General features: G+C 46.6%; 1 protein-coding gene across 1 annotated transcript; it reads right to left on the bottom strand.

The window, feature by feature from the left end:
* Positions 1-3,273: 3,273 nt before the first annotated feature.
* Positions 3,274-16,668, bottom strand: ATP6V1E1 (ATPase H+ transporting V1 subunit E1). The gene is made up of 9 exons (XM_040233645.1): positions 16,459-16,668; positions 14,908-14,973; positions 13,653-13,762; positions 13,209-13,275; positions 8,016-8,105; positions 7,391-7,459; positions 5,597-5,691; positions 4,564-4,651; positions 3,274-3,761 (listed from the first exon to the last, which is right to left on the bottom strand). Exons 1-9 carry the CDS (start codon positions 16,489-16,491, stop codon positions 3,699-3,701), a joined length of 681 nt encoding a protein of 226 aa, XP_040089579.1. The 5' UTR covers positions 16,492-16,668; the 3' UTR covers positions 3,274-3,698.
* Between the last annotated feature and the right edge of the window lie 6,136 nt (positions 16,669-22,804).

The raw sequence follows: 22,804 nt of genomic DNA, 5'->3' as shown, positions 1-22,804 counted from the left end.
GTGTCCCCAGCCAGCAACACACACCAAGATTATTGTGCTGTGAGAAACGGACACGAGGCTGGACTGAGGGGCTCATGTGGCCGTGCTCTGAGTGTGAAGGCAAAGCCATGGGACCCACATAGCCGCCCCTTGGGATCTCACAATCGGGCTTAGTTTGGAGAACTGGTCACGTGTCATCACAAGGGTCCATAGATGAGAGAAGTAACTTGTAGGACCTGCACCAGGGAGCCTGTGAGGAGTTCAGGCACAGGCCAAGTGGATCAATAGAAAGAAAGGGGGCTTCAGTAAAACAGAAGAGCTCCCCGACTCACCGGGACCCCAGTGTTCCAGAACCTCACTGGCTGGAGCTGGTCCCTGCCAGCTGCCCTGCCCTCAACATTCCCTTCCAGGGGCGGCGGTGACCTGACCTTGTTCACTGTGGAGAAGGCCATCAAGTTGGCAGCCAGTGACTTCTTCTAGTAGCAGTTCCCGCAAGGCCAGGTGCATCGTGCTCTTTTTCTGTACGGTGGTGGAGTGAGTGGCCACCGTGCCTCAGTTCACGTGTCTGCACACATAAATGTGCATTTGGAAGTTAGAGACCAGCCATATGGAAAGGATATGTTCCATCGTCAACCAGCAGACACATTCTTGGTTTTATCGAGGGTGACACTTGGCCATTGTGTGCGTCCAGGGTGTTCAGCGCGATGACCTGACCACCGCATACTGCAGCCCGATCACCACTGGTTAACAACCACTGAACATCTGGGACCTACTCTTAGCAGCATTCTCACACAGAGCAGTGTTAACTGCAGTTGCCACACTGCCAGGACACACTGACCTTGTAACTGCACACTGGGGCTCACCCAGTTCACTGAGTCTCCATCTCCTGCCTCTGTGAACCACATATCCCATCTTTTTTCTGTTTGCATTTTTTTAATAGGGTCTACATATCTGGGAAATCATCGAGTATGTGCGACTTTTACTGTATCTTCATTCGTCTGTCCGTGGACACTTTGCTTCCACACCTTGGCTGCTGCTGTGGACACAGGTGCATTTCCACCAGCAGGGCACTAGGTGTGACTGATTCAGGGCTGGTGTGACAGATGGAAGGTGATCCCAGTGGTTTCCCTGATGCCTAAGTGCACTGAGCGTTTTCTCTTGTGTTCTTTGCCCGTTGCTGTCTGTGAATTCTTGTATTAGCCCCATATCAGGTGTGTGCTTGCAGTTGGCCCCCGCCCCACCACATTACATAGGCAGCCTTTTCGTTTTGTGGATGCTTTCCATTGCTGTGCAGCAGCTTTTTGGTTTGATGTGGTCTCACTTGTTTCTTTCACCTTCCGGTGCATGTGCTTTAGGTTCCAGGGTCATGGAGCTTTTCCCGCCGTTGGGAGTTTAATGATCTCAGGTGCTTGATCCATCTTTATGAGTGGTGTAGACAGCAGTCTAACTCTTTTGCAAGTCAATGTCCAGTTTTCCCAGCAGCATTCACTGAAGAGCCGTCATTGCCACTTGTCAGGCATTAGTTGGCAGTTTCTGGGCTGTGGGTTCCAACCCGTTGATCTGTGTTTATGCTAAGGAACGGAAACAGATCAGCTGCAGAGACTGCCCAGTCCTGTCCGTGTTCCTCGCTGCTCGGGAACAGTTCCTGGGGATTGGCAAGGAAGGACTCTTGCTAGGCCTGTTTCGCTGTCCTGGCCTCAGCCTCCCTAGCGGTCTGTGTTCAGAGCTTGGTTTGTTTATACAGCTGGGTGAGTGGCAGCCCATGGGGACCAGGCTGAATACCAAGGGAGGGGGGAGGGGCCAGGGAGGGGCAGTGTGCTGGCCTGTGACAGGCCCCAACTCCAGCCCCCAGTGGCATCTGCAGTTGGAGCTGCCTGACAGGTGTGAGCTGCTGGGAGCCAAGCTGCAGGCACATGGGAGGTGCCTGAGGTGCCACAGCAGGATGCTGGGCACTGCGTGAGCCTCTCCTTCTTCACGTGGGACCAGGAACAGACTTCCCAGGTTGTCCCTAACTTGCTGGACGGGGATCCTGTCAGCCTCCAGGTCCAGACCTTGATTTTGTGGTCAGCAAGCCCACGTCGGGCTGTGTTGCAGGCTCCGTAGCTGCTGCCACAAGTGATGCCTCTGGAAGGTTGGGGGCAGAGGGGTCTCCTGTCTCAGGGCCACTCTGCCCTCCTCCCCGAACTGGGCCCTCAGTGTGGTCATTTTGTAAAGGAGGTCCCAAGAGGGGAAGGACTCCCCGTGACAGACCCTACGGGGTGGTTTATACAAGGAATCTGGGATGTTGTGTTGACAAAAGGGCGGGCAGACTCTTTAGTGACTATCTTTCGATGTAGCTTTGGAAACTCAAATCCAAACATAGGCTGCAGAGAACAGCTACAGCGGCATCAGCGACTGTGCAGATAAGGGTCCCTCGGTGCTGGTGGCACAGCCCCCACCCAGGAGTGAGGAGGGGGCACGGGTGGGGGGCGGCGGAACCCTGCCCTCAGGTTGGCCTTCCTGAAGGGCACTGGTCGCAGCCCCATTCTTCAGGGTCGCCCGGGGCGTCAGGGAGCACTGGGTGTGAGCAGCCGTCACGGTTGCCACTTGCCCTCCTTGCACCCTGCCCGCTCCCTCTCAGGCCCATCCCTGGGGGGCCAGGCCCCCAGTGCTCAGGAGCCTGCCACCTGAACAGACAGGGTCGTCACTGCATCTCAACTGAGTCAGTTTGAGGATTTGCTGTTGTTAATTCTGAGTAAATAACTTAGTTCATCCTAGCACCGATGTGGGGAAAAGCAGGATTGTATTTTAGTTCAAGAGGACCACGACAGCCGTCCCAAGGCTGGGGGTCCCCCGGCCCCACACCCTCCACCCGTGGAGCCCTGTGTGACGTGAAGGCTGTGAGGAGACCACGTGTCTTCCCAGCTGCGTCCACTCAGGACAAAGCTACACTTGAGGCAACTCAGGTCATCCTGAGGGTGGAGAACAGACACCTTATCTGCAGGTCGCACAGGGTTTTAAGTCTTGATGCACCAAACACACAGCAGCTCCTCCCCCCAGGTCCGCACCGCCACCTTCTCTGATGCTACCAAATCTAATACACCGCCCTTAATCAAGCTGTCAGCCCCTCCAGAGCCCCTCGTGGAGGGTTTTGGGCTAGGAGGGTGCCTCGGGCTGAGAGCTGGGTAAAAAGGAGAAGCAGAGGAAGAGGGAGGAAGCCGTCGGCGGTCCAACACTGCCGGCTGTGGCACCTGCATTCCGGATCTCCCAGTAGAAGTCGTAGCCCTTGTGTAATAAACCACAACGACATCCACCTCCTCGTTGTGTTTTAATAAATAGAGCAGATTCATGGAATAGACCTTAAATCACATTTACAGACACTTCTAGGTCCAAACACGTAGGCGAGAAGCTGCTGCTGCCGGAAGGGATGAGGCCCACATGCACTTAGGCTGGACGGTGGAGCCCAGGACAGCGGGAGGTGCGGGGCACGCATGACCCCACACCTGGCCCTGCGACCGCACTACAAAACGGCGGGACTTTGTGCTGCTTTGAGACAAGCTAGAGGAAGGTTTCCTAACGTACTAACCGAGATTCCCGTCATTACCCATCAGTCGGAGAACGTCAGCTACAGAGGAGCATCCACTGACAGACAAGGGCAAGGGACAGCAAGGAGGAAGCAATACAGGCCATCTCGTTTCTTCCAATATCAGGAGCGTCCGTGTCACGCACCTCCTGCTGGCTTAGTCCAAAAACTTCCTGTTGGCATTTGCACCAAACAAGGCTCCCCGCACTTCGGGCATCATCTGTGAAGAGTGGAGAACTTCTGTGAGGCAGTGCGGCCTGGCACGGACCCACCTCAGCCACAGGGCCAAGCACTTATCCCAGCAGAGGCCGAGAGAGACGTGACAATCACACCTGTGGGCTTTAGGCCGCTGCGTAATGGGGATAAAGAGAAGTGACAGAAGTCACCACCACCCGGGGCTTCCATCATGTTCTGACATGGGCAGAAGTGATGAGCTCTCAACAGACAGAGTACCCAGCCTGTGCTGCGGAGTCCAGTGCCAACTGGAAAACCCCAAGGGCCCAACCTCAGGACAGCGGCTGCCATCCACGTGTGGTCAACGCAGCCTTGGCAAGGAAATTTTCAGTTCACCTAGTTTTACAAATTTACCCACAGACTGCACCCCTAAGGCAGGCCCCACATCTGGGACAACTCAACTTTCCTCACCGCTTTCTGCAAACACGAGCCTGGTGCCCTGCAGCCATTCCTCTAACAAGTGACTTGATTCCTGTCACTCCTGCATGCGTGCAGGGTTCTAGAGCCTTTGTTAAGCGGCTCTGCAGTAAAGCATCTCTTAAGCACTGCCTGATCCATCTCACATGTAGTGAGATCCTAGACAGACAAAGCCCTTGTTCTATCCCCAAGCCCACCCTTATATACATGGTGTCACCTCAGCAAATGACACTAAGTGTCCAAACCTCCATTCAAGAAAACATCCAAAAACGTACAAAGAGCGACAAATCTCAAAGACCAACCAACACCACGTTTTCTGCATCACCTCAAAGTAACCACAGGCCAACCAACAGAAGTGCCCCCACACTTACCTGCTGGGCTATGAGGTCCAGGCGACTTTCGAGTGTATTAGACACCTTGATCTTGCGGTCCCCGTTATAGACCTCAACACCGCCGGCTCTACAAAGAACACAGCAAAGAACCATGTGTACAGATCTAAGGAATACAGACCCGTGGTGCAGTTACCTTCTTCCTCTTGAGTAGAGGCCAATAAACATACACGATCAATTTGAAACTGTAACTCATCCCAAGTGACTATGTGCCAATTTCACTTTGTTAATTCCAACACCTTGTCCCTCCCTTATAGAACAAAAAGGGCAATTTTGTCCCCATTTGCCAATCAACAGCCCCAGTCCTCATCTGATCCAGGCTCCAGTCAGCTGTCAGCAAACCCCTCAGGGGTGAAGCGTCTCTGCTTAATCCTGAAGTAGATGCTGCACCATCCAGGGTATGTACTGTCTGACTTTTCTAAGTGTCCAGACTCAAAACACCGGGAACAGTGGCCCTGACTGGAACCTGCTATTTACCAGACCTCAAACTGCTTGTCGGTTCAATCTCCGCCTGCCGCTAATTACCCATCAGCAGAGTGGCTTTGGATCCTGAGCCCTGGGTCAGCTCTGCATAGACGTTACCTCATGGCAGCTGCCAAGAGCTGGAAAGCTACCAGGGAACAGTGCCCTGGTCTCCCCGGCCAGGAGCTCCTGTGGCCAACCCTACTGCACCCAGTCGTCAATAGAAGCCCCACAGATGCACAGTCCACACCACAGGAGTCCCCCAGCCAGACATGACTACTTTCCTGGCCAGAAGGAGCCATCCCCTTTCTCAGCATCTAGTCACACATGGACCGAGCTTCAAGCTCTGGGTACAAAATCTGTTCTGCTTCTTGGCAGGATGAACCACAAGAAGCTGATTCGCAGGAGACCAACAGGTGTTGACAGGAGGCACAGATGAGTGGGGTTACACTGCCCTCCAGCACGCTGAGCCCAGCGGACTAGAGGAAGGTCCAGCATGTGGCTGTTCACGCAGCCAGAGCCCTGGCATGGTAAAAGCAGAAGCGCTCCTTACATTTCCTCGGGCAGGTAGGCCTCCTGATCAATCTGGACATCAACGTCTCTTTTGGTTGCGACTTTGTACACAGGGATTGCTTTTTGCACTGCAGCCTGGAAAAACAAAAAAACACAGAGGTGTCATCAAAAACTATGCAGGAATCACAGGAGATGTGGGTTCGATCCCTGGGTTGGGAATATCCCCTGGAAGAGGAAATAGCAACCCACTCAGTATTCGTGCCAGGATAATTTCATGAACAGAGGAGCCTGACAGGCTACAGTCCATGGAGTCACAAAGAATCAGACACGAATAAGCAACTTGACCACACACACAGAAGAGTTACCCTCAAAACCAACAATCTATACAAGCAAAGTTATTCCTACTTATTTTTAACAGTCAAATGGTAGAAACCACCCAGGTGTCTAGTCTATAAACACAAACGAGTAAATAAAATGTGGTCCATAGATTCAGCCTTAAAAGAGGAAATTCCAACTCTGGCTATGCTATCAATGAACCTTGAAGACAATATGCCAAGTGAAGTAAGCCCATCACCAAAGGACAGGCTTTGTATGCCTCCTCTCACAGAGGCACTAGAGGAGCCACGGGACACAGATCCTACAGGGGCAGGATGGGGCTGCCGGGGCTCATGGAGATGCTGCTCAGTTTGGAAGATGGAAAGTTCTGGAGAAGGATGGTGGGGACAGTTGCAGAACAGCGAATGTACTTAAAGCACAGAACTGTATGCTTAAAACTGGGAACAACGGTAAATTTAGTGCACTTTTTACCACATTTTAAAAAGGAGTGAGCTGGGGGAAGGGGTATAGGGTAGATGGAAGAGCTTCTAACCTGACTGAAGGGAGCACCAGGTATAGGCTCCAGCAAGACATTAACAACATCAGGACGGAGCCCTGGTCTTTGTCTGATCCTATTACCAGCTGCACAGATGTACACATACCCTGAACTCTTCCTATTCCTCAGATCTCAGACAGTGCCACCGCGGAGAGCGGATGCCACTCTGGCAGCACCCAGCCCCAGCAGCTTCACAGCGACGCCCACCAAGGGGCACCGCCCCACATCTAGGTGGGCGGCCCAGGCCGGGCTCCGGGTCCCTGGCACAGCTCGTTAGTTTACAGTGGAGATAAGAATGAACACAGTTCCCCACCTGGCAGTTTGCTTTCCTAGGAGACAAGTGACTTGGGGCAACCACAAACTGTGTGTGTGTTAAAAATGTAGTCACTAAGGGACTAAGCTCTCTCAGCCTTGCCTGACCGCAAGCTATAGGGAAGGACGACCTGAACTGAATAGCTGGCACATAATCAGAGCTGGTGGGCGGGGGGGGTGTCTACCCTTCTGCTGCCCCGTGTGCCTGTCATGGCCTTGGTCCTCCCTGGGGCCAAGGTCCCCTCCCCTAAAAGAGAAACCCCACACAGGCCCCGGGCAGCGATGCTGTGCTGTCCCTTCGCTGGCACCTCCTGCCCTCCTCCAGGTGTAGGACAGTACTGAGTCAGCACTGAGCCCTGCTGCGCTGGGAGTATGCCAGTTCTTTGTGGCCTTGCCTGTCCTCGGCTCCAATCCAGTAGGTACCGTTCTTACTGAATTTTCAGATCATGCTATTACAAGGTCTCCAGGAAGGGAGGAGGGTGTTAACACAGCCGGCAGCTTGATTTCTTTGAGAAAGTAAATCAGAGGCTTGGGTACACTGAAGTCAGAATCTCCAATGAGTTAAGACTCTTCCAGTCTTCATAGCTGAGCTGTCATTTCATACCCAACACATTGATCTTTAAAAAGAAAAAGGATTTTTTCAAACTTTACCTTCACCAGAGGGAAATCCTGTTTCCTGCAGCGAACGATCATCCGGGGCTCCAGCAACTGGTACAAACCCTATTAAAGCACAAACAGATGCAATCAGCAAAAACTATAAAATAAAGCAACAGCAAACAGAATGTCTTTATAATTCTCTCAGAGTTGGGGGAAAAGTCCTAAGTTCCCCTAAAGAGGGCCTACACAGCACAATAACATGGAAAGACTCTGGTGTCACAAACCAGATAAATATACACAATGCTCTAGGGATGGGAACAAAATACAACTAGGTCGAGGACAAATACTGTTATTTAAACAGCTGAGCAGGAAACACAGTTTATACAGCCCGTGGTCTAAACCTCAATACCTAAAACAAGCATTTCAGTGGTGAAATAAAATTAGGAAGGTTTATAGTTGAGGATTACAGAGAACCAGTAAAAAGGTATCAGTCTCATTAAACCTGCAAGATACCACCATCCTCCAAAGCATTTCCTCCTTGACAAGGCAAAGAGCCAAGATGAGAACACGCAGGAGCTGTGTGTTCACAAGACGACACAGGAGGGGCACAGCTGGCTTCTCACACCGTCAGTTCTGCAGGTGCGTGGCCATCTGTGGCACATCTGACCTGCAGACTTACCTGGAGGACTAGTCCATCCAGCAGCACTTGGTACCTGGTTGTATCTTTTACCACTTTGCTGAGTCTCTGTTTTGCTTCATTCAGTAGGTCCTACAAAGGGTGGAAAACAAAAAGTTGTCCAAGCACCTGGGTATCCAGCTCAGAACCCACCTGGGACTGGCCCCAGCTTGTGTCCAATCAGGCCTCACTTGGTGGCTGGATTTTCCCTCCACAAATGTTCTCTGAGGTGTACCGTAAAGCAGATGCTGTGCTAAGGACAGACACACAGAAGCACTAGCTCAGCTCTCAGGGAAACAAAGCTCTAGAAGAGCCCTACTGTCTGACACAGAAAGATGAGACACAGACTGGAAAAGCAAGTTCAGCAGTAGGACAGCCATGTAAGAGGGCTCTGTTTTCATTTAGGAAAAAAAGAGTCTCTGAACAAAGTGTCATCAATGTTCGCCTTGAAGGAGGCTGGACTATCAATGATTTCAATTTTGTGTTCAGTTTGTATTTTCTAATCATCTGTAACGAGCACTTCTTTAACAGAAACAGAAATCTCACATGGTTGCAAAGAACACACTGGAAAGTACTCTGTAAGTGATAAGCGTGCATTGGTTTACTGACTAAAAGTGGACCCAGGCATAGGTAATACCCCTCAGTTCCACTGCTCTCCACCCAACACTGTCAGGATCATTGCATCCCAGAAAGTTTTCCACAAATCTACTCTACTGAACACAATCTCTAGAATGATTGGGGGGGATTTAAAGAGGGGAGGGAAGGTACATGCTCACCTAGAGACCAATCAGAATTTGGGAAGTGAGGGTAGACAGAAGGAAGTGGTTCTGAGAGTCACCCTTGACCCCACCACTTTCCAGGAACCACTGCCAAGCATTTTAAGCCTTCATAATCTAGGAAGCTTATGGCACAAAGATTTACAGCATTTGTGTTATACAACATCTGGCTGAAAGAAACTTCAGCCCCTCCTTACCAAGAGATCCCTCAAGCACGTTTCTTTATGCTAGAATTGACCATCCACACTGGTCAAGCAGGTAAGGGAGGAAAGGGGAGTTTGGAGACAGCCTTACATTATGAGACTCAAGTCAACCTCTAAAAAAGCAGTGCAGGCATTTATAATAACCCACTATGAAAAATCTGGAAATGGGTAATTCAGTCTTAACACCGCCCACAACTACAAGCAAGGGCATAGGAAGTTGGAAAAAACTGAACTCCAGATAAGAAAGCTAAAATCTAACTGAAATTGTATTGTCCCCTATCTAGAGCATTCTTGCCCACTGAACAGATGTGCCCTACAGGTGAGGACGGTAAGTCATGAGCAGCAATGTTACTAGCCATCCATACTCCAGTGATACTGATTCTAAACTCAACTTCTGGCTGTAGCTTGACGCCTCATGGAGAGAGGTTTAAGTTACTGTCTTTACCTCTCAGCCTACAGATCAGTATTTTTTTTTGAGACTTGTCCACCTGAACCTGCCTCTAGGTTCCTGAAAATTTAGGACTATGCTCCTAGAAATCAAGAAACTAAAACCTGATTATGATGACGACGACAGAACCATGTTTCCTTGGTCCTTCCAGGTGTGAACAGTCAGCTGGCCTTCAATCACAGCACCGGAAATCTCTACTTCAGGGACCAACAAATCAGAATTTTTAAAGGTTACTTGTGTTCTTTATCTCCCAACAACAGTAACAGTACCTTACAAGGTGTGAGATTTAGGGAGTGACAGGAGAAAACTGTCAGTTACCTGTTCTGCATGAGGCACTATACAGGCACTCTTCCTACATGAACCTTTAGGCGTGTGCTTTCCCCATTCTATTAGAAATGAAAGGTTCAAAGAAGCTAAAAAACGTACCCACCAAACAGCAGACAGTGGTGAAACAGAAACTCACACCTCACAGAGATCCCCAAAAATGGACTCTAACACTGGAAAGCATCCGGGCAGGCAGAGGGACAAGGTCACCAGTAGAGAAGAATAACCAAAGGACGAAGCACTTGCTTCCATGTCCTTCCATCTGTTGTCCCCATCCTTTTCTAGCCAACTGCTTGACAAATCCCCTGCCTTCAACAGTTTGATCCTACGCGCAAGCTGAAAAATAAAGGTTTTAAAAGAGCAAAATGCACTGAAACATGGACATGTTGCCCTGCTCCCCATCATCTCATAGTTGGGGTTCGTTACTGGGGTTTGCTAAACCGAAAAGTACCCAATGGCACAATGTTAGGCTGCAAAGGCCTAAGGAAACAAGTGCTTTAGAACAACTAAATTAGAGCAACATTTATTTTCACAAAATTCTAATCAGCAAAACAAAAGCTCACATTGTGTTCTGAAACGTTGCATGTTACAGAATAACTGCATTTGCTATCTATCAAAATGCTAACAGTTCAACAAAATAAAAAATAAAGAGTTCTGTCCCTGGCTTCTTATTCTCCTCCCACATGACTGCTTTCCCCATGCGTCCTTAGCAACGTCTTGTTTTCCTGGCTGTTAAGCTTGAGGCTTCTCAGGTTGTTGCCTGACAGTGGAATTCTACACCCACAATGGTGATGAGCTCATCCACACACACAGATTGGGCTTGAGAGCCGTCTATATGCCAGCCCCAACCTCTCTCCTAAACTCACCTGGTCTTCTGAAGCCATTCAAATGCCAAGATTCATCACATTCTCCACCTGCTGTTCCTCCTGTATTTACCATCACCTATCCAGGTGCCTTACCTGGTAAGAAAACCTTAAGTCTTTTTCGACTCCTCACAACCTGCAGTCACCAAGTCCTACAGACTCCAATCTTTAAGAATCTGTGGACGAGGCCCTGGCCTTCTCTTAATGACCACTGCTGCCATTTGGTCTAGGCTTCTCTGCTTTTTGACCTTCAGATCCAAGTGACGCCATAACCTCATTTTCTCTCCCTACATCACCAGTTCTCTTTCTCCAACACAAACATTATCCTACAGCAGTACTTCTCAGCACGCTCCTTTAGACGCCCTGCAACAATATTACTCTGGGCTGTTTATGCCCAATGAGGACACCAAAATCTCTGGAAAATGGGGCCTGGAGTTTGTATTTTACAAGGCCCTCCATGAGATTTCCATGCCTATTAAGAGTTAAGAGAAAAGATCAAAGGATACATTCCACACTCCTGAGTAGGCATCAAGTCTAACCAAACCCTGGTGTCTGTCTCCAGCCTCAGCTCCTATATTCCCTGCTCTTCCGGACAATTCCATTTCCTGCTCGTGTTGTCAATTCCTGGCTTTGGTTCCTGCTGCTCTCTCCAATTCCATCTCCAAGCTATGACTAACTCAATTCTTCATGGTCACCCTCAAAAGGCTGTAGTGCAGACACAGTCTTTCATCTCGACTCCTAGAGGACTGAGCCACAGAAAACCCTGCAGCCCACACAGCTGCCTCCCTCAAGCAAACCTAGCTAACTAGGAAATGAAAACAGGCGAGTGAAAACTAAAAGATCAAGTTGGCACTGAAAGCAGAAAGACATCTGTGTTTAAGAGTTTAAGAAGCAGATCAGCTCTGGCTAGTTTGTGCTGCTGTGCTTGGTCGTGTCCGACTCTTTGCGACTCCATGGACTATAGCCCGCCAGGCTCCTGTGTCCATGGGGAATTCTCGGGGCAAGAATACTGGAGTGGGTTGCCAGGCCCTCCTCCAGGGGATCTTCCCAACCCAGGGATTGAACCCAGGTCTCCCACATTGCAGGCGGATTCTTTTACAGTCTGAGCCACCAGGGAAGCCCCTGGCTACTCTGGGGTCCATAATAGGTGTTAAGGGAGTTACTTTTTTCTCTACTGGAGAATACTTGTGTTCACAATGTTGTGTTAGCTTCTGCTATATGTTAGAGGATTCTGCTAGTTTCTGCTGTTATGTTATAGTGGGTCCTTGCACTTGAGACACCCTGGCAGACATTTCCATCGGGAAGCTTCCTGGCCCCTCTAAATAGGTCCAAAGTGATCTGATTGTTGTTCTTAAAAGAGTCCGCTCTCCTGACTTCCTATTTCATTAATGGAACCACCACTCTTCTAGGCAGCCAGGCCTGAAATTCAGGATTTTGTATCAGTCTTAAAGGAGGCGGCGGAAGATCAACCTACAGCCAACGTCCAGAGTGTCCTCCTACAAAATGCATCAACACTGACAACCCACTCAGTCCTTGCTGCCATCACACTAGTCATGTGACAAGACCAACATCTTAAGATATCTGTGTTTCAAGTTTTATATTTCCAGTTTCACAGCTTTTCCACATTGGGCATATTCATTGACATTTATTCCTAATTAGTTACTGCCGGCATGTGGAAAACTATCAATTTCTGTATCTTCTCTTTGTAGCCAGTCACCATTTGAACTAATCACTAGTTCTTAGTGTTTTTCGGGTGTTGTATTTTTTTAGTATATAATCGTAGCATCACAACAGTAAGTTTCTTCCTTCCCAATATTTACCTAACTTATCTCTCCATTTGTTAAGAAATCTAGGGCCTCCGAGACAACAATATGAGTGACAGTGCATACAGAGGCCTCCGTGACTGGTTTCTGAATTTCCCTTTTTTGGTCATGCCATGCGGTTTGCAGGTTCTCAGCTCCCCGATAGGAGATTGAACCCGTGCCCCCTGCAGTGGAAGTCCAGAGACCTAACCACTGGACCAACAGGGAAGTCCCTGGTTTCTGAATTAATTCAAATTCCTTCAGGCTGCCTGACCTAAGTGTATCTTTCTGCCCTGTCCTTTGGATGACAACACTCTTCAGATGGTTCTGTGTCTAACCTCTTCCCTGTTAAATTTAGTCTATATACTTAAGAACTTATATCATGAATCCTATATATGATATTCTTCATAAAATGAAAACTTCAACACCCTTCTACTGAAAGCACTCAAAGGTTCCTCACGTGCACTCAGGGCCCCTATGTTACTCCATTCAAGCTTTCCAGCCTCAAGTCCCCATCACCCTCAGACACTCTACGGTCCTCCATCATGAGTCATGTGACCCAGAAGAGTCTATATGTTGTCAGAGCAGTGAGTCCTTGAAAATGGGACACATATCTTATTCATTTCTTTATTTATTACAATATCTAATGTAGTGATTTGCTAACCAAAGGTTTTCTCTCTGAAAATCATTAATCAAGTCCTTAATCCAATATGAACTAGTGAATTCTCGGTAACAGACAAACATTTTATAATACTATAACTAAAGGGACTAATTACTCACTGTGATAAGGTCATCTCTCGCTCTGAGGACTTTGAGCCTCGCTTGATTCATCAAATTGGACATCTGACTGCAAAAGGCATGGAAAAGTATCATCACTAGAACTGCAGAGAAAAAAATGTACACCCTTCCCCAGATACACAAATACCTTTCTCTGTATGGACCCAAACAGAACTCCTTGAAATATATGCAGTGCTTTATACCCACCTATTCTCAAATACTACAAAATATTTATTGAGTGCTTACCGAGTGGCAAGACTATCAGTTATTTCAACTGTATCTTTCAGTAATCCAGTGAGGCTTCCATGTTCCCAAGTGAGGAAAGGGAAGTTAAGCAATGTGACAGAGGTTAGATAAGCAGTGAGTGGTCCAGATAAAACCAGAACCCGTATCTGCTGACCCCAGTGCACCTGCTGGACCCTCAGCCCAGTGATTTTCAAAGCTCACATTTTCTTCTGCTGCTCAATCTGCTTTTCTTTCTTCTCATAATATTCCATAATCTTCAGTCTTTGGGTTTGCACAAGACGACCTTTCTCAATGTTGAACTCTTCTTCTGCCTACCAAGAAATTAATTATTATTATTTCATTATACAGATTTGACGATTTTATTTTAAGCTGCTGGTGACCAGGGCATTTGCTTAAATTCACTTTATTCTGTATCTAAAATGAAAAAGTGTTATGACTCATCTTCAAAGATTACTCCTCATTCCTTTTGTTCAAAAGGAAAGATCAGTGATTTTTATCATAAATGAAGCCAAAGAGTAAATATTTAATCAAGGATAATAGTACCCACAAACAAATTTACAAAATACATAGTCAGAAGATTCTGTATATGAAAAAGATACAGAATTTGGAGTCAGAAGATCTGAGTTACTGTCTAAAATATTTGGTCAAGTAATCTAAGTCTAAGTGTCTTCCCTTATAAAATAAAAAAATAAAAATAGTATTCTTTCCTTGTCGTTCAAAATCTAATAGTCCTTTTAAAATGATAAACTATATAAATTTGATTTATTAGTTTTTTTAGTGTTAATTATTGAGTAGTCACTTTCTTTTTTTAATCTGAAGTAAATTTTTTTTTTTTTTGAGTAGTCACTTTTTACAAAGGCTATCTCAGTGTGTCAACTGTCTATGATTTTCAGGCAGTAAGAAAGTATGACTTTGGAAGTTAGCTAAAGTTGCTCATTCACATATTTAATGTTTTGCACAGCTACCGGAACCTTCATGTTCTAAAATAAATGCCTAACAGCTTATTATTACACCTATCACATGAAGTAAGTACAGGTGATGGCGTCATATGAGATAAGACTACTTTAAAATAAAAATGCAATTGGCAGCTGAAACATAGTGCTAATATTTGTCCCAGAGAGAAATAAGGAAACTAGTTATACAAGAAACTGCAGCACTCAGATGGTCATCAAAACAATATTAAACATGCAACAAGGATATAGTGTACAGCACAGGGAAATATAGGCTTTATTTGTACTACTAGAGAATAAATTAAAAAAACCATGAAAATTAAGTATTAAATGGTATATTCTGGCCTATTTTGATTACACCTAGAGAAAAGAACAATTTTGCATAACGTATAGACATACTATGCAACTCAAAATTGCTCTCTTAAGCAATGTTATTCAGTACTAATTAGGAAAGCAAAACCTATAAAACTCTGGTAACTTCTTTAACCTAGACAGTAGAATCTCACCTTTGCATCAATTTCTTCTGCTTTCTCATTGGCTTCTTGTTCAATAAAAGCCATCATGTGCTTAATCTACAAGAAGGAAAAGGTTATTTTATTTTTGAATGACAAGAAAATATATCTTTTCTGATTCATTCAATAATCATTTACTGAAGTGCATTTCCCTTCTTAGGTAATGTTGCAATGTTGTAACAAATCCAATATAGACTTTGAAAATGGTCCAAATCCAAAAAAACCCCCACAAACTCTTTAATAGGAAATAAATACAGTTTATAAATGCTAAAAGACACTGGCCTCCAGAGGTAAACCCTGATGCAAACCTGCATTATCTGCCTTTATCACTCCTGCTGGACCCTCTGCTACTAGATCTGACTAGATCAGCACAGCCTACAGCAAAACATTCATTTTAACCTCCATCAGAAAAGCCCGTTTACAGTCAACAGGAACACACCGTGCCTCTGGGAGTTCCGACAAGAGAAAGTCACCTGCTTCAGGACATTTAACTCCGCCCCTAAGACAGAAAAATCTGCCTTAAATTACACTTTTCTTCTTCCTGCTAAATCTACTCGGTTTTACCCTTTTGCAGTCAGATTCCTTTAGAGATTTGCTGAAATAAATGACCATACTCCTCAGACAGGAAAAGCAACATGGACAAATACTTGAATACAGAGGGGTAAGGAATCTGGACACCCAGGATTTCTACGCGTCTGGTCTGCGCTTGTTGCTCAGCCCAGTCACTGCTGAAAATTACGGGGAGCGCAGGCGTCGCCCTGATGGAGACCCCGAGGAGCGTGTAGGGGTACAGGCCATACATTTCTTCACTCTTACCGTTTTACAGAAACAAAAGATGCCTTTGGTTTTCACCACGGTTTTACCTTTATAAGGTATTCTTCCTGGGGAACCTTAGTTCTCGCTCTATCCTAATCAGGGGGGAGAGGGCCGGGGCGTGACCACTAGTAGGCAGTGTGGAGGGCAACGCGTCCTTTCCCACAGCGACGCTCAGACGCCGCACGGGCTGATGCTCACGGCACCTGGTGTAGACGCCTTAACCTTTCCCCACAGACGCTGTTCTTGCCGCCTTCTGTGACCAGCCGAAGATGCACTTAAAGGAGACACTCCGCCCTTCTGAGCGCTGATTAGATAACGAATAAAAGCAAAGACGTTTCCGAGGAAATGGAAATTTCCAAGGAAGAAACACCGAATTCCTCGCGTAACAAGACTCACAAGACAGTGAGTAAGCGTTAGTCAGGATTTTCCTACAAATTTCAGAAAGAAGGGGCCGACTTCCCTAAAAACCGTGGCCTGAGGATCCTTCCCCGAAGGCCGAGCCTGGACGCTCAACGCCCGCCCACCCCGCGAACGACGAGGCGCGGAGCCAGTGCCGCGACCCCAGGGCCAGCCCCGACCCGCACAGCGCCGCGGCACGCCCACCGCCGACGCCTGGCAGCTGAGGCCGGGCCCCAGGAACCGGGGAGGCCTGGCCGACGAGGCCGCCGCGGGGACCCTCCAGGCCGGGGTTGCGCCCGCCTGCCTCCCGGAGCCGAGCTTGGCGCTCACCTGCTTCTGCACGTCGGCATCGCTGAGGGCCATGGCGGCAAGCGACGTGCGGCGGCGGACGACCGGCCGGAGCTCAGGCCTGACACCGGAGACAGGCGAACGGGAGACGAAAGCCGGCGGAGCTCCCCGCCTCCTCGGTTTTGTGAGCTCGACTTCCGGTTCCTGCACAGGACGCCGGGCAGCCCAGCCAGTGGGGAAAGAGCAACCCGGAAGTCCTGCCCCGCCCCCGTCGCCGACTCGTGACCCCTCACGGGCTTTTCCCTAATAGCCGGCTTGGGGGTCGGGTAGAGGGTTCTCCATTAGGCGTCTGACTGTTTACTGAGCATTGTCGACTGTGTTCTTTAAAAACGTTTATTTCTGCCAGCCAGAGCTTATTTTACTGTCCTAGCCCTAATGGAAGCAAAAGCGTCAGTATTTTACTTATTAACAGGTTTTTAGAGGAGCTTTTTGGAGAAGGGAATGGCAACCCACCCCTGAATGCTTGCCTGGAGAATTCCATGGACAGAGAAGCCTGGCGGGCTATACAGTCCGTGGGATCGCAAAGAGTCGGACACGACTGAGCGACTAATAAACACACACCCCCACAGAGGAGCTTTACATTTACAGAAAATTGAGCGCCCCTAAAAACTGGTTCCCATAATAGTGGCCTTTTGCCTTTCTGGGGTACATTATATAATTCATGAGCCAACGCTGATATGTGGACAAAAGCCTTCGGCTTAATCAATTTCCTTAGCTTCCCCTTGTTGCAGATATTCAACCTCTTCACTGGTGCCAGACTAAATCTCAGAGATAGTGTGGGGTTTATTTTTTTTGCATGGAGTAAAAAACTGTTTTTATTGCTTTGCCAGAAAAGGAGGGGGCCACAGCAGGCTAATGCCTTCAAAACTGTCTTGCTCTGGAATGGGTAGTGAGTAGTCGTACAGTGTTCAAGGAGAAGCGTGTGATCAGCCCGTGGACATTGTTCTGATTGGGTGAAAGCATTGGAAGTCAGCATTCTCAACCTTCTGGTTTTAACTGGTCCGGGGTCAGTTAGAATTGGACATGAAACAACAGACTGGTTCCAAATTGGGAAAGGAGTATGTCAAGACTGCATATTGTCACCCTGCTTATTATTTAACTTACATGCAGAGTACATTGGAGAGCCTAAGCTACTCCATCTTGTAAAAGAACTCCATTTTGTAAATTCCAGGCAAAAAGACTTAGACTTTGGGTATTACCCAACCTTGCCCCACTGCCCACGAGCCAACCGACCCTCAGGTTAAACCTCCTGAGTTCAGGAACTTGTGATTTACCTTGAAAGTAAAAGCCAATCAGGAATCAACACACAACCCTATAGAAGAAGGTAACCAATCAGATGTCCTTCAGCCTGAAAATCCCCCTTTACCTGAATATTCCCTATATAAGCAATGTAACCCAAGATTCGGGGCTCCTCCCTATAGCCGCTGTGTCGGTATCGGTCGGAGCCTCAGCTCGAGCTTGATAATAAAAACTCTCTTGCTTTTGCATCAGATATTGGCTCCCTGTGGTCATTGGGAGATTTTGTGACTTGGGCATAACAACATCACGCGAAATGCCAAGCTGAATGAAGTATAAGCTGGAATCAAGATTGCCAGGAGAAATATCAATAACCTCAGATATATGCAGATGACACCACCCTTATGGCAGAAAGTGAAGAAGAACTAAAGGGCCTCTTGATGAAAGTGAAAGAGAGGGAGAGCAAAATGAGAATGAATGAGAATGAAAAAGTTGGCTTAAAACTCAACATTCAAAAAAGGAAGATCATGGCATCTGGTCCCATCACTCCATGGCAAATAGATGGAGAAACAGTGGAAACAGTGAGAGACTTTAATTTTGGGGGGCTCCAAAATCACTGCAGATAGTGACTGCAGCCATGAAATTAAAACATGCTTGCTCCTTGGAAGAAAAGCTATGACCAACCTAGACAGCACATTAAAAAGCAGAGACATTACTGTGCCGACAAAGGTCTGTCTAGTCAAAGCTGTGGTTTTTCCAGTAGTCATGTATGGATGTGAGCATTGGACTATATAGACAGCTGAGTGCCAAAGAATTGATGTTTTTGAACTGTGGTGTTGGAGAAGATTCTTGAGAGTCCCTTGGACTGCAAGGAGATCAAACAAAGTCAGTCCTAAATATTCAATGGAAGGACTGATGCTGAAGCTCCAATACTTTGGCCACCTGATGCAAAGAACTAACTCATTGGAAAAGACCCTGATGCTGGAAGGATTGAAGGCAGGAGGAGAAGGGGACGACAGAAGGTGAGATGGTTGAATGGCATCACTGACTCAATGGAGATGAGTTTGAGTAAGCTCCGGGAATTGGTGATGGACAGGGAAGCCTGGCGTGCTGCAGTCCATGGGGGTCGCAGAGTCGTACTCGACTGAGTGACTGAACTGCACTTGGGTCAGTGTGCTTGTGGGCCTCATAATGTTAACTTCTTCCACCTGGTGAGGGTCTCAGTGTCTGCACAACAGCTCAAAGGACAGCTCAGAATATTATCTATAGCTCTTAAAGAACTAAAGGTCCTTGACTTTGTTTAATGGCTGAAGTATTGTTATTTTATCTTGCCTATTTTCCTTTCTTTCTGCATTTTCTCATTAAAAACTTTAAATTTATTTTTGGGTGTACTGGACCTTTGTTGCTCCATGCACAGCTTCCCAGGTGGCACTAGTGGCAAAGACTCTGTGTGCCAATGCAGGATATGCAAGGCTAGGTCAGGATGAGATGCTCTTCACTCATTCGGATTACAATCCCTCTTCCCGTTTTTTATTTTTGGCCACACCATGCAGCATGCAGAGCTTCCCTGACCAGGATGGAACCCGTGCTCCCTGTAGTGGAAGCATGGAGTCCTAACCACTGGACCTCCAGGGAAGTCCTCCTGTTTATTTTTACAATGTTGTGTAAATACGTGGTGCTGAGGAGTGAGAATAGCAAACTAATATATGTCTTGGGACTTCCATGGTGGTTCAGTGACTAAGACTCTGCACTCCTAATGAAGGGGGCCTGGGTTTGACCCCTGGTAAGTGAACTAGATCCCACATGCTGCAATTAAAAAAAAAAATCCCAAGTGCCACAACCAAGACCAATCAAAAAAATAAAAAACAACAACAACAACAACAAAACCCCTGCTACTGCTGCTGCTAAGTTGCTTCAGTCGTGTCTGACCCTGTGCAACCCCATGGAGGGCAGCCCACCAGGCTCCCCTGTCCCTGGGATTCTCCAGGCAAGAACACTGGAGTGGATTGCCATTTCCTAAGTACATCACGTATGAAGTTAATGTCTGGGACAGATGTGGCATTATCCAGATAAGTGTGCTTTTGATTTTTGGAAAACAGTGTGCTGATTTTTATGATTTATTGTTATTCTAAGACATTAAAAAATACAGAAAAGTACAAAGAATAATTCAAATGTACATGTACCACCATCCAGTTGAGAATCAGTATTTGTCACATTTGCCTTAGGGCTTCTCTTTTTAAATAAAAGATACAGATACACTTAACATTCCCTATTGTGCAGCTCCCCTCCTCCCCATAAGAACCAGGTAAATTTCACAGAGTGAAGCAGAAGTGAAAGTTACTAGGAGTAACACACCAAAAATTAACTAGTTGGTGGTTTTCCAAATCCAATTTCCTCCTATATTAGCTTAGGTCTTGTAAAGAAGTTTTATTAAAACAGCTTTTCAGACAAATTCCAAAAATTCCATTCCCAGATAAGCCTATTTATGTGCTGTCTTGTCTGATTCTTTGTGGTCCTATGGACTGTAGCCTGCCAGGCTCCTCTGCCCATGGCATTTTCCAGGCAACAATACTGGAGTCGGTTGTCATTTCCTCCTCCAGGGGATCTTCCCGACCCAGGGGTTGAACCCACGTCTCTTTTGTCTCCTGCATTGGCAGGTGGGTTCTTTACCTTATGGCTTCACCCAAATTGCTGACCTAAATTCCTTTCAGGGTAGTCACTTAAGAGATGGTTGATATGCTCCTTGTCTAACCTGCTCCCAAGCTAAGGCCTCAGTCTGTGGTTTATCTGTAAATTGAGTCACCAGAATAGACAGACTTCAGTTTGTCTGCTGGGGAGGACACACAAACAGAGAAACTAAGGTCATCTGTCTTTGAATGTTGAGGAATTAATTTTAAAAAGAAAAAAATGATGGCAGAAAGTAGTGAAAGTCTAACTTAGGTGCTTACATTTTTGTGCCCCTTCCAACCAGTCATCTGCATGGCACAAAGTAATGACCTATAACCACTCCCCAATTTATAAACTCCTGTGGCTCCCACATGCTCTTGGGGAGCTGCCTGAACCGGCCCTGCCTCTTCACTGATGTTATCACTCCTCTTCCCTTCTCATCAGTTCAGAGCTTTACTGGTTTGTTCTCAAGCTTTTCATTTGAGAAAATCTTTTCCTGCACTTGCCCCTTGGCTTGTTTATCAGTCTTCAGGTCTCAAAACATCCCCTTCTTAGAGAGAGCTTTCCATCAACACCCTCTCCCCATACCTTTCTACTCCTGTCCCTTGTTTAGTTCAGGATATACCACAATTATAAGCTCCCCCCCCTTTTATTTCTATGTTTTTATCTGGTTTTTCAACGAAAGTGTCAGCTTCACAACTGAGACGATGTCATGGTTTTTCCCCGCATCCAGCACACGGCCTGATGACAGTAGGCTTTCAATAAACTGATGAACAAGAATAAATAAAGTGAATGCAATTAAGAGTTTAGATTTTATAATCACATCAGGCTACAGTCTAGGACTCTGTGTCACTTAAGATCTGTTGGGAAAAAACCCCCAAACCTCTGAAAATCATGAACTGCTTGTGATTAATTTCTGTAAAAGAATGACATTATTTTACCACTGTTTGCTGAAAAGACTATCCCTTCCCCCACCAGTCTCTGTTGCAAAGCAATGAAAGACCATTCTGACCTTTAAATTCCATTGGCCTATATGCTATTCTTGTATACATTCAAAAACTTTTTAGAAAAGGGGTGAAAACAAATCCTAGACCTAAAAACAGTCCAAAATTTACCTAACCATATATCAAATTGGCAACCTACTACACAGAATTATTTTACATGACTTTTTTTAAATTTACATAGAATGAACTGCATATGATTTCGGACACAGGAGCAGTAAGTAGCAGCGAGCAGAAACAAAGGTCCTAACCACTGGACCACAGGGACTAACTAGTTAATGAATTCAGGCGAGGAAGAAGGTAAAAAGTTTATTGAAAAGAAAAGTACACAGGGAAAGGCACACAGGGGAACTCAGAGAGAGAGAATGATGTCTTTGGTTAAGTTTAAATCCTTTATAAGGTGGCAGTTTTCTGGGTCTTTGTCTTCCTCAGGCTGATCATCTCGTTTGTCCCCTCAGGTTGATTTGTCTCAGGACCCTCCCCTGGGATTCACACGCACACGTTGGGCAAGACTGATCTCAAAGTGAAGGCTTCTGGGAGAAGCAAGACTCACTATGGCCTAGAATTATCCCTTGACTTTTGACCCCAAGGAGCCTTTCTGGTGTATCACTTGTCCCCAAAATACAGGAGGGGCAGAGCTCTCTTAATCTTTTACTCAAACAGGGTTTTGCCCTTCTTTGTCCTTGCCATATTATTACCTTGACTATTGCTATGACTGTTGTTACTTCCATTTTGGAGGGCAAACAGGAGGCTGATTGTAAATTCCTCAACTGGAGCCCACCTCTCTCTTGTCTCAGGGAAGACAAACAGGAGACTAGCTTTAAGTATGTGATCTGAAGCCCACTTCTGCCTGCCTCATGAAATGCAAATAGGAGGCCAGTTGTAAATGTCAAACCTGGAGCCCATCTATCTCCTACCTCACATAGACTTATGAAGTACAATTAGATGAGTCCTGACACCTGTGTGACCACCATACTATAAAGACCCTTTTCATCACCCTACTGAAAGCTCTTTTCTAGTCAATCCCACACTCTGAGGCAACAGTGATGATTTCTTTTAAATCAATTAACCATTGATTAATTCTGCCTGTTCCTGAAATTCATCTAAATGGAATCACAAAGTATGTATACATTTTTAGGTCTTGCTTCTTCGACTCAGGGCAAACCTATCCGATTTCACTGCCAAGGCACCGCCCAAGTCCTCAATCACGCCGGCCCAAAGCCTCCTAGGACACTAACTCCAACCCTCTTTCGGATTCCGCGACTCATCCTCCCATAATTCAGGTTTTCATCACTTCTTTTTTCACAGCTTTATTGAGATTTATACTTCACATACACTTCATCTTTTTGAAGTCTACAACTGAATACAATTAAATGGCTTCAAGAGTATCCAGAGCTGCTCAACCACCACTACAATCAACCGAA

The sequence above is a fragment of the Oryx dammah genome, unplaced genomic scaffold (genome assembly GCF_014754425.2).
Source record: "Oryx dammah isolate SB20612 unplaced genomic scaffold, SCBI_Odam_1.1 HiC_scaffold_29, whole genome shotgun sequence".
NCBI classification, from domain to species: Eukaryota; Metazoa; Chordata; class Mammalia; order Artiodactyla; family Bovidae; genus Oryx; species Oryx dammah.
This window is presented reverse-complemented; position numbering and strand designations above follow the sequence as displayed.

What these genes read in the sequence shown, in the direction of transcription:
- ATP6V1E1 (XM_040233645.1), bottom strand. Translation starts at nt 16,491, where the DNA reads ATGGCCCTCAGCGATGCCGACGTGCAGAAGCAG. An exon ending in CGAGAGATGACCTTATCACA is followed by an intron (nt 8,106 to 13,208) that starts GTGAGTAATTAG and finishes CACCCTTTGTAG; the next exon opens with GACCTACTGAATGAAGCAAA. An exon ending in TGGACCTCATAGCCCAGCAG is followed by an intron (nt 3,762 to 4,563) that starts GTAAGTGTGGGG and finishes CACTCTTCACAG; the next exon opens with ATGATGCCCGAAGTGCGGGG.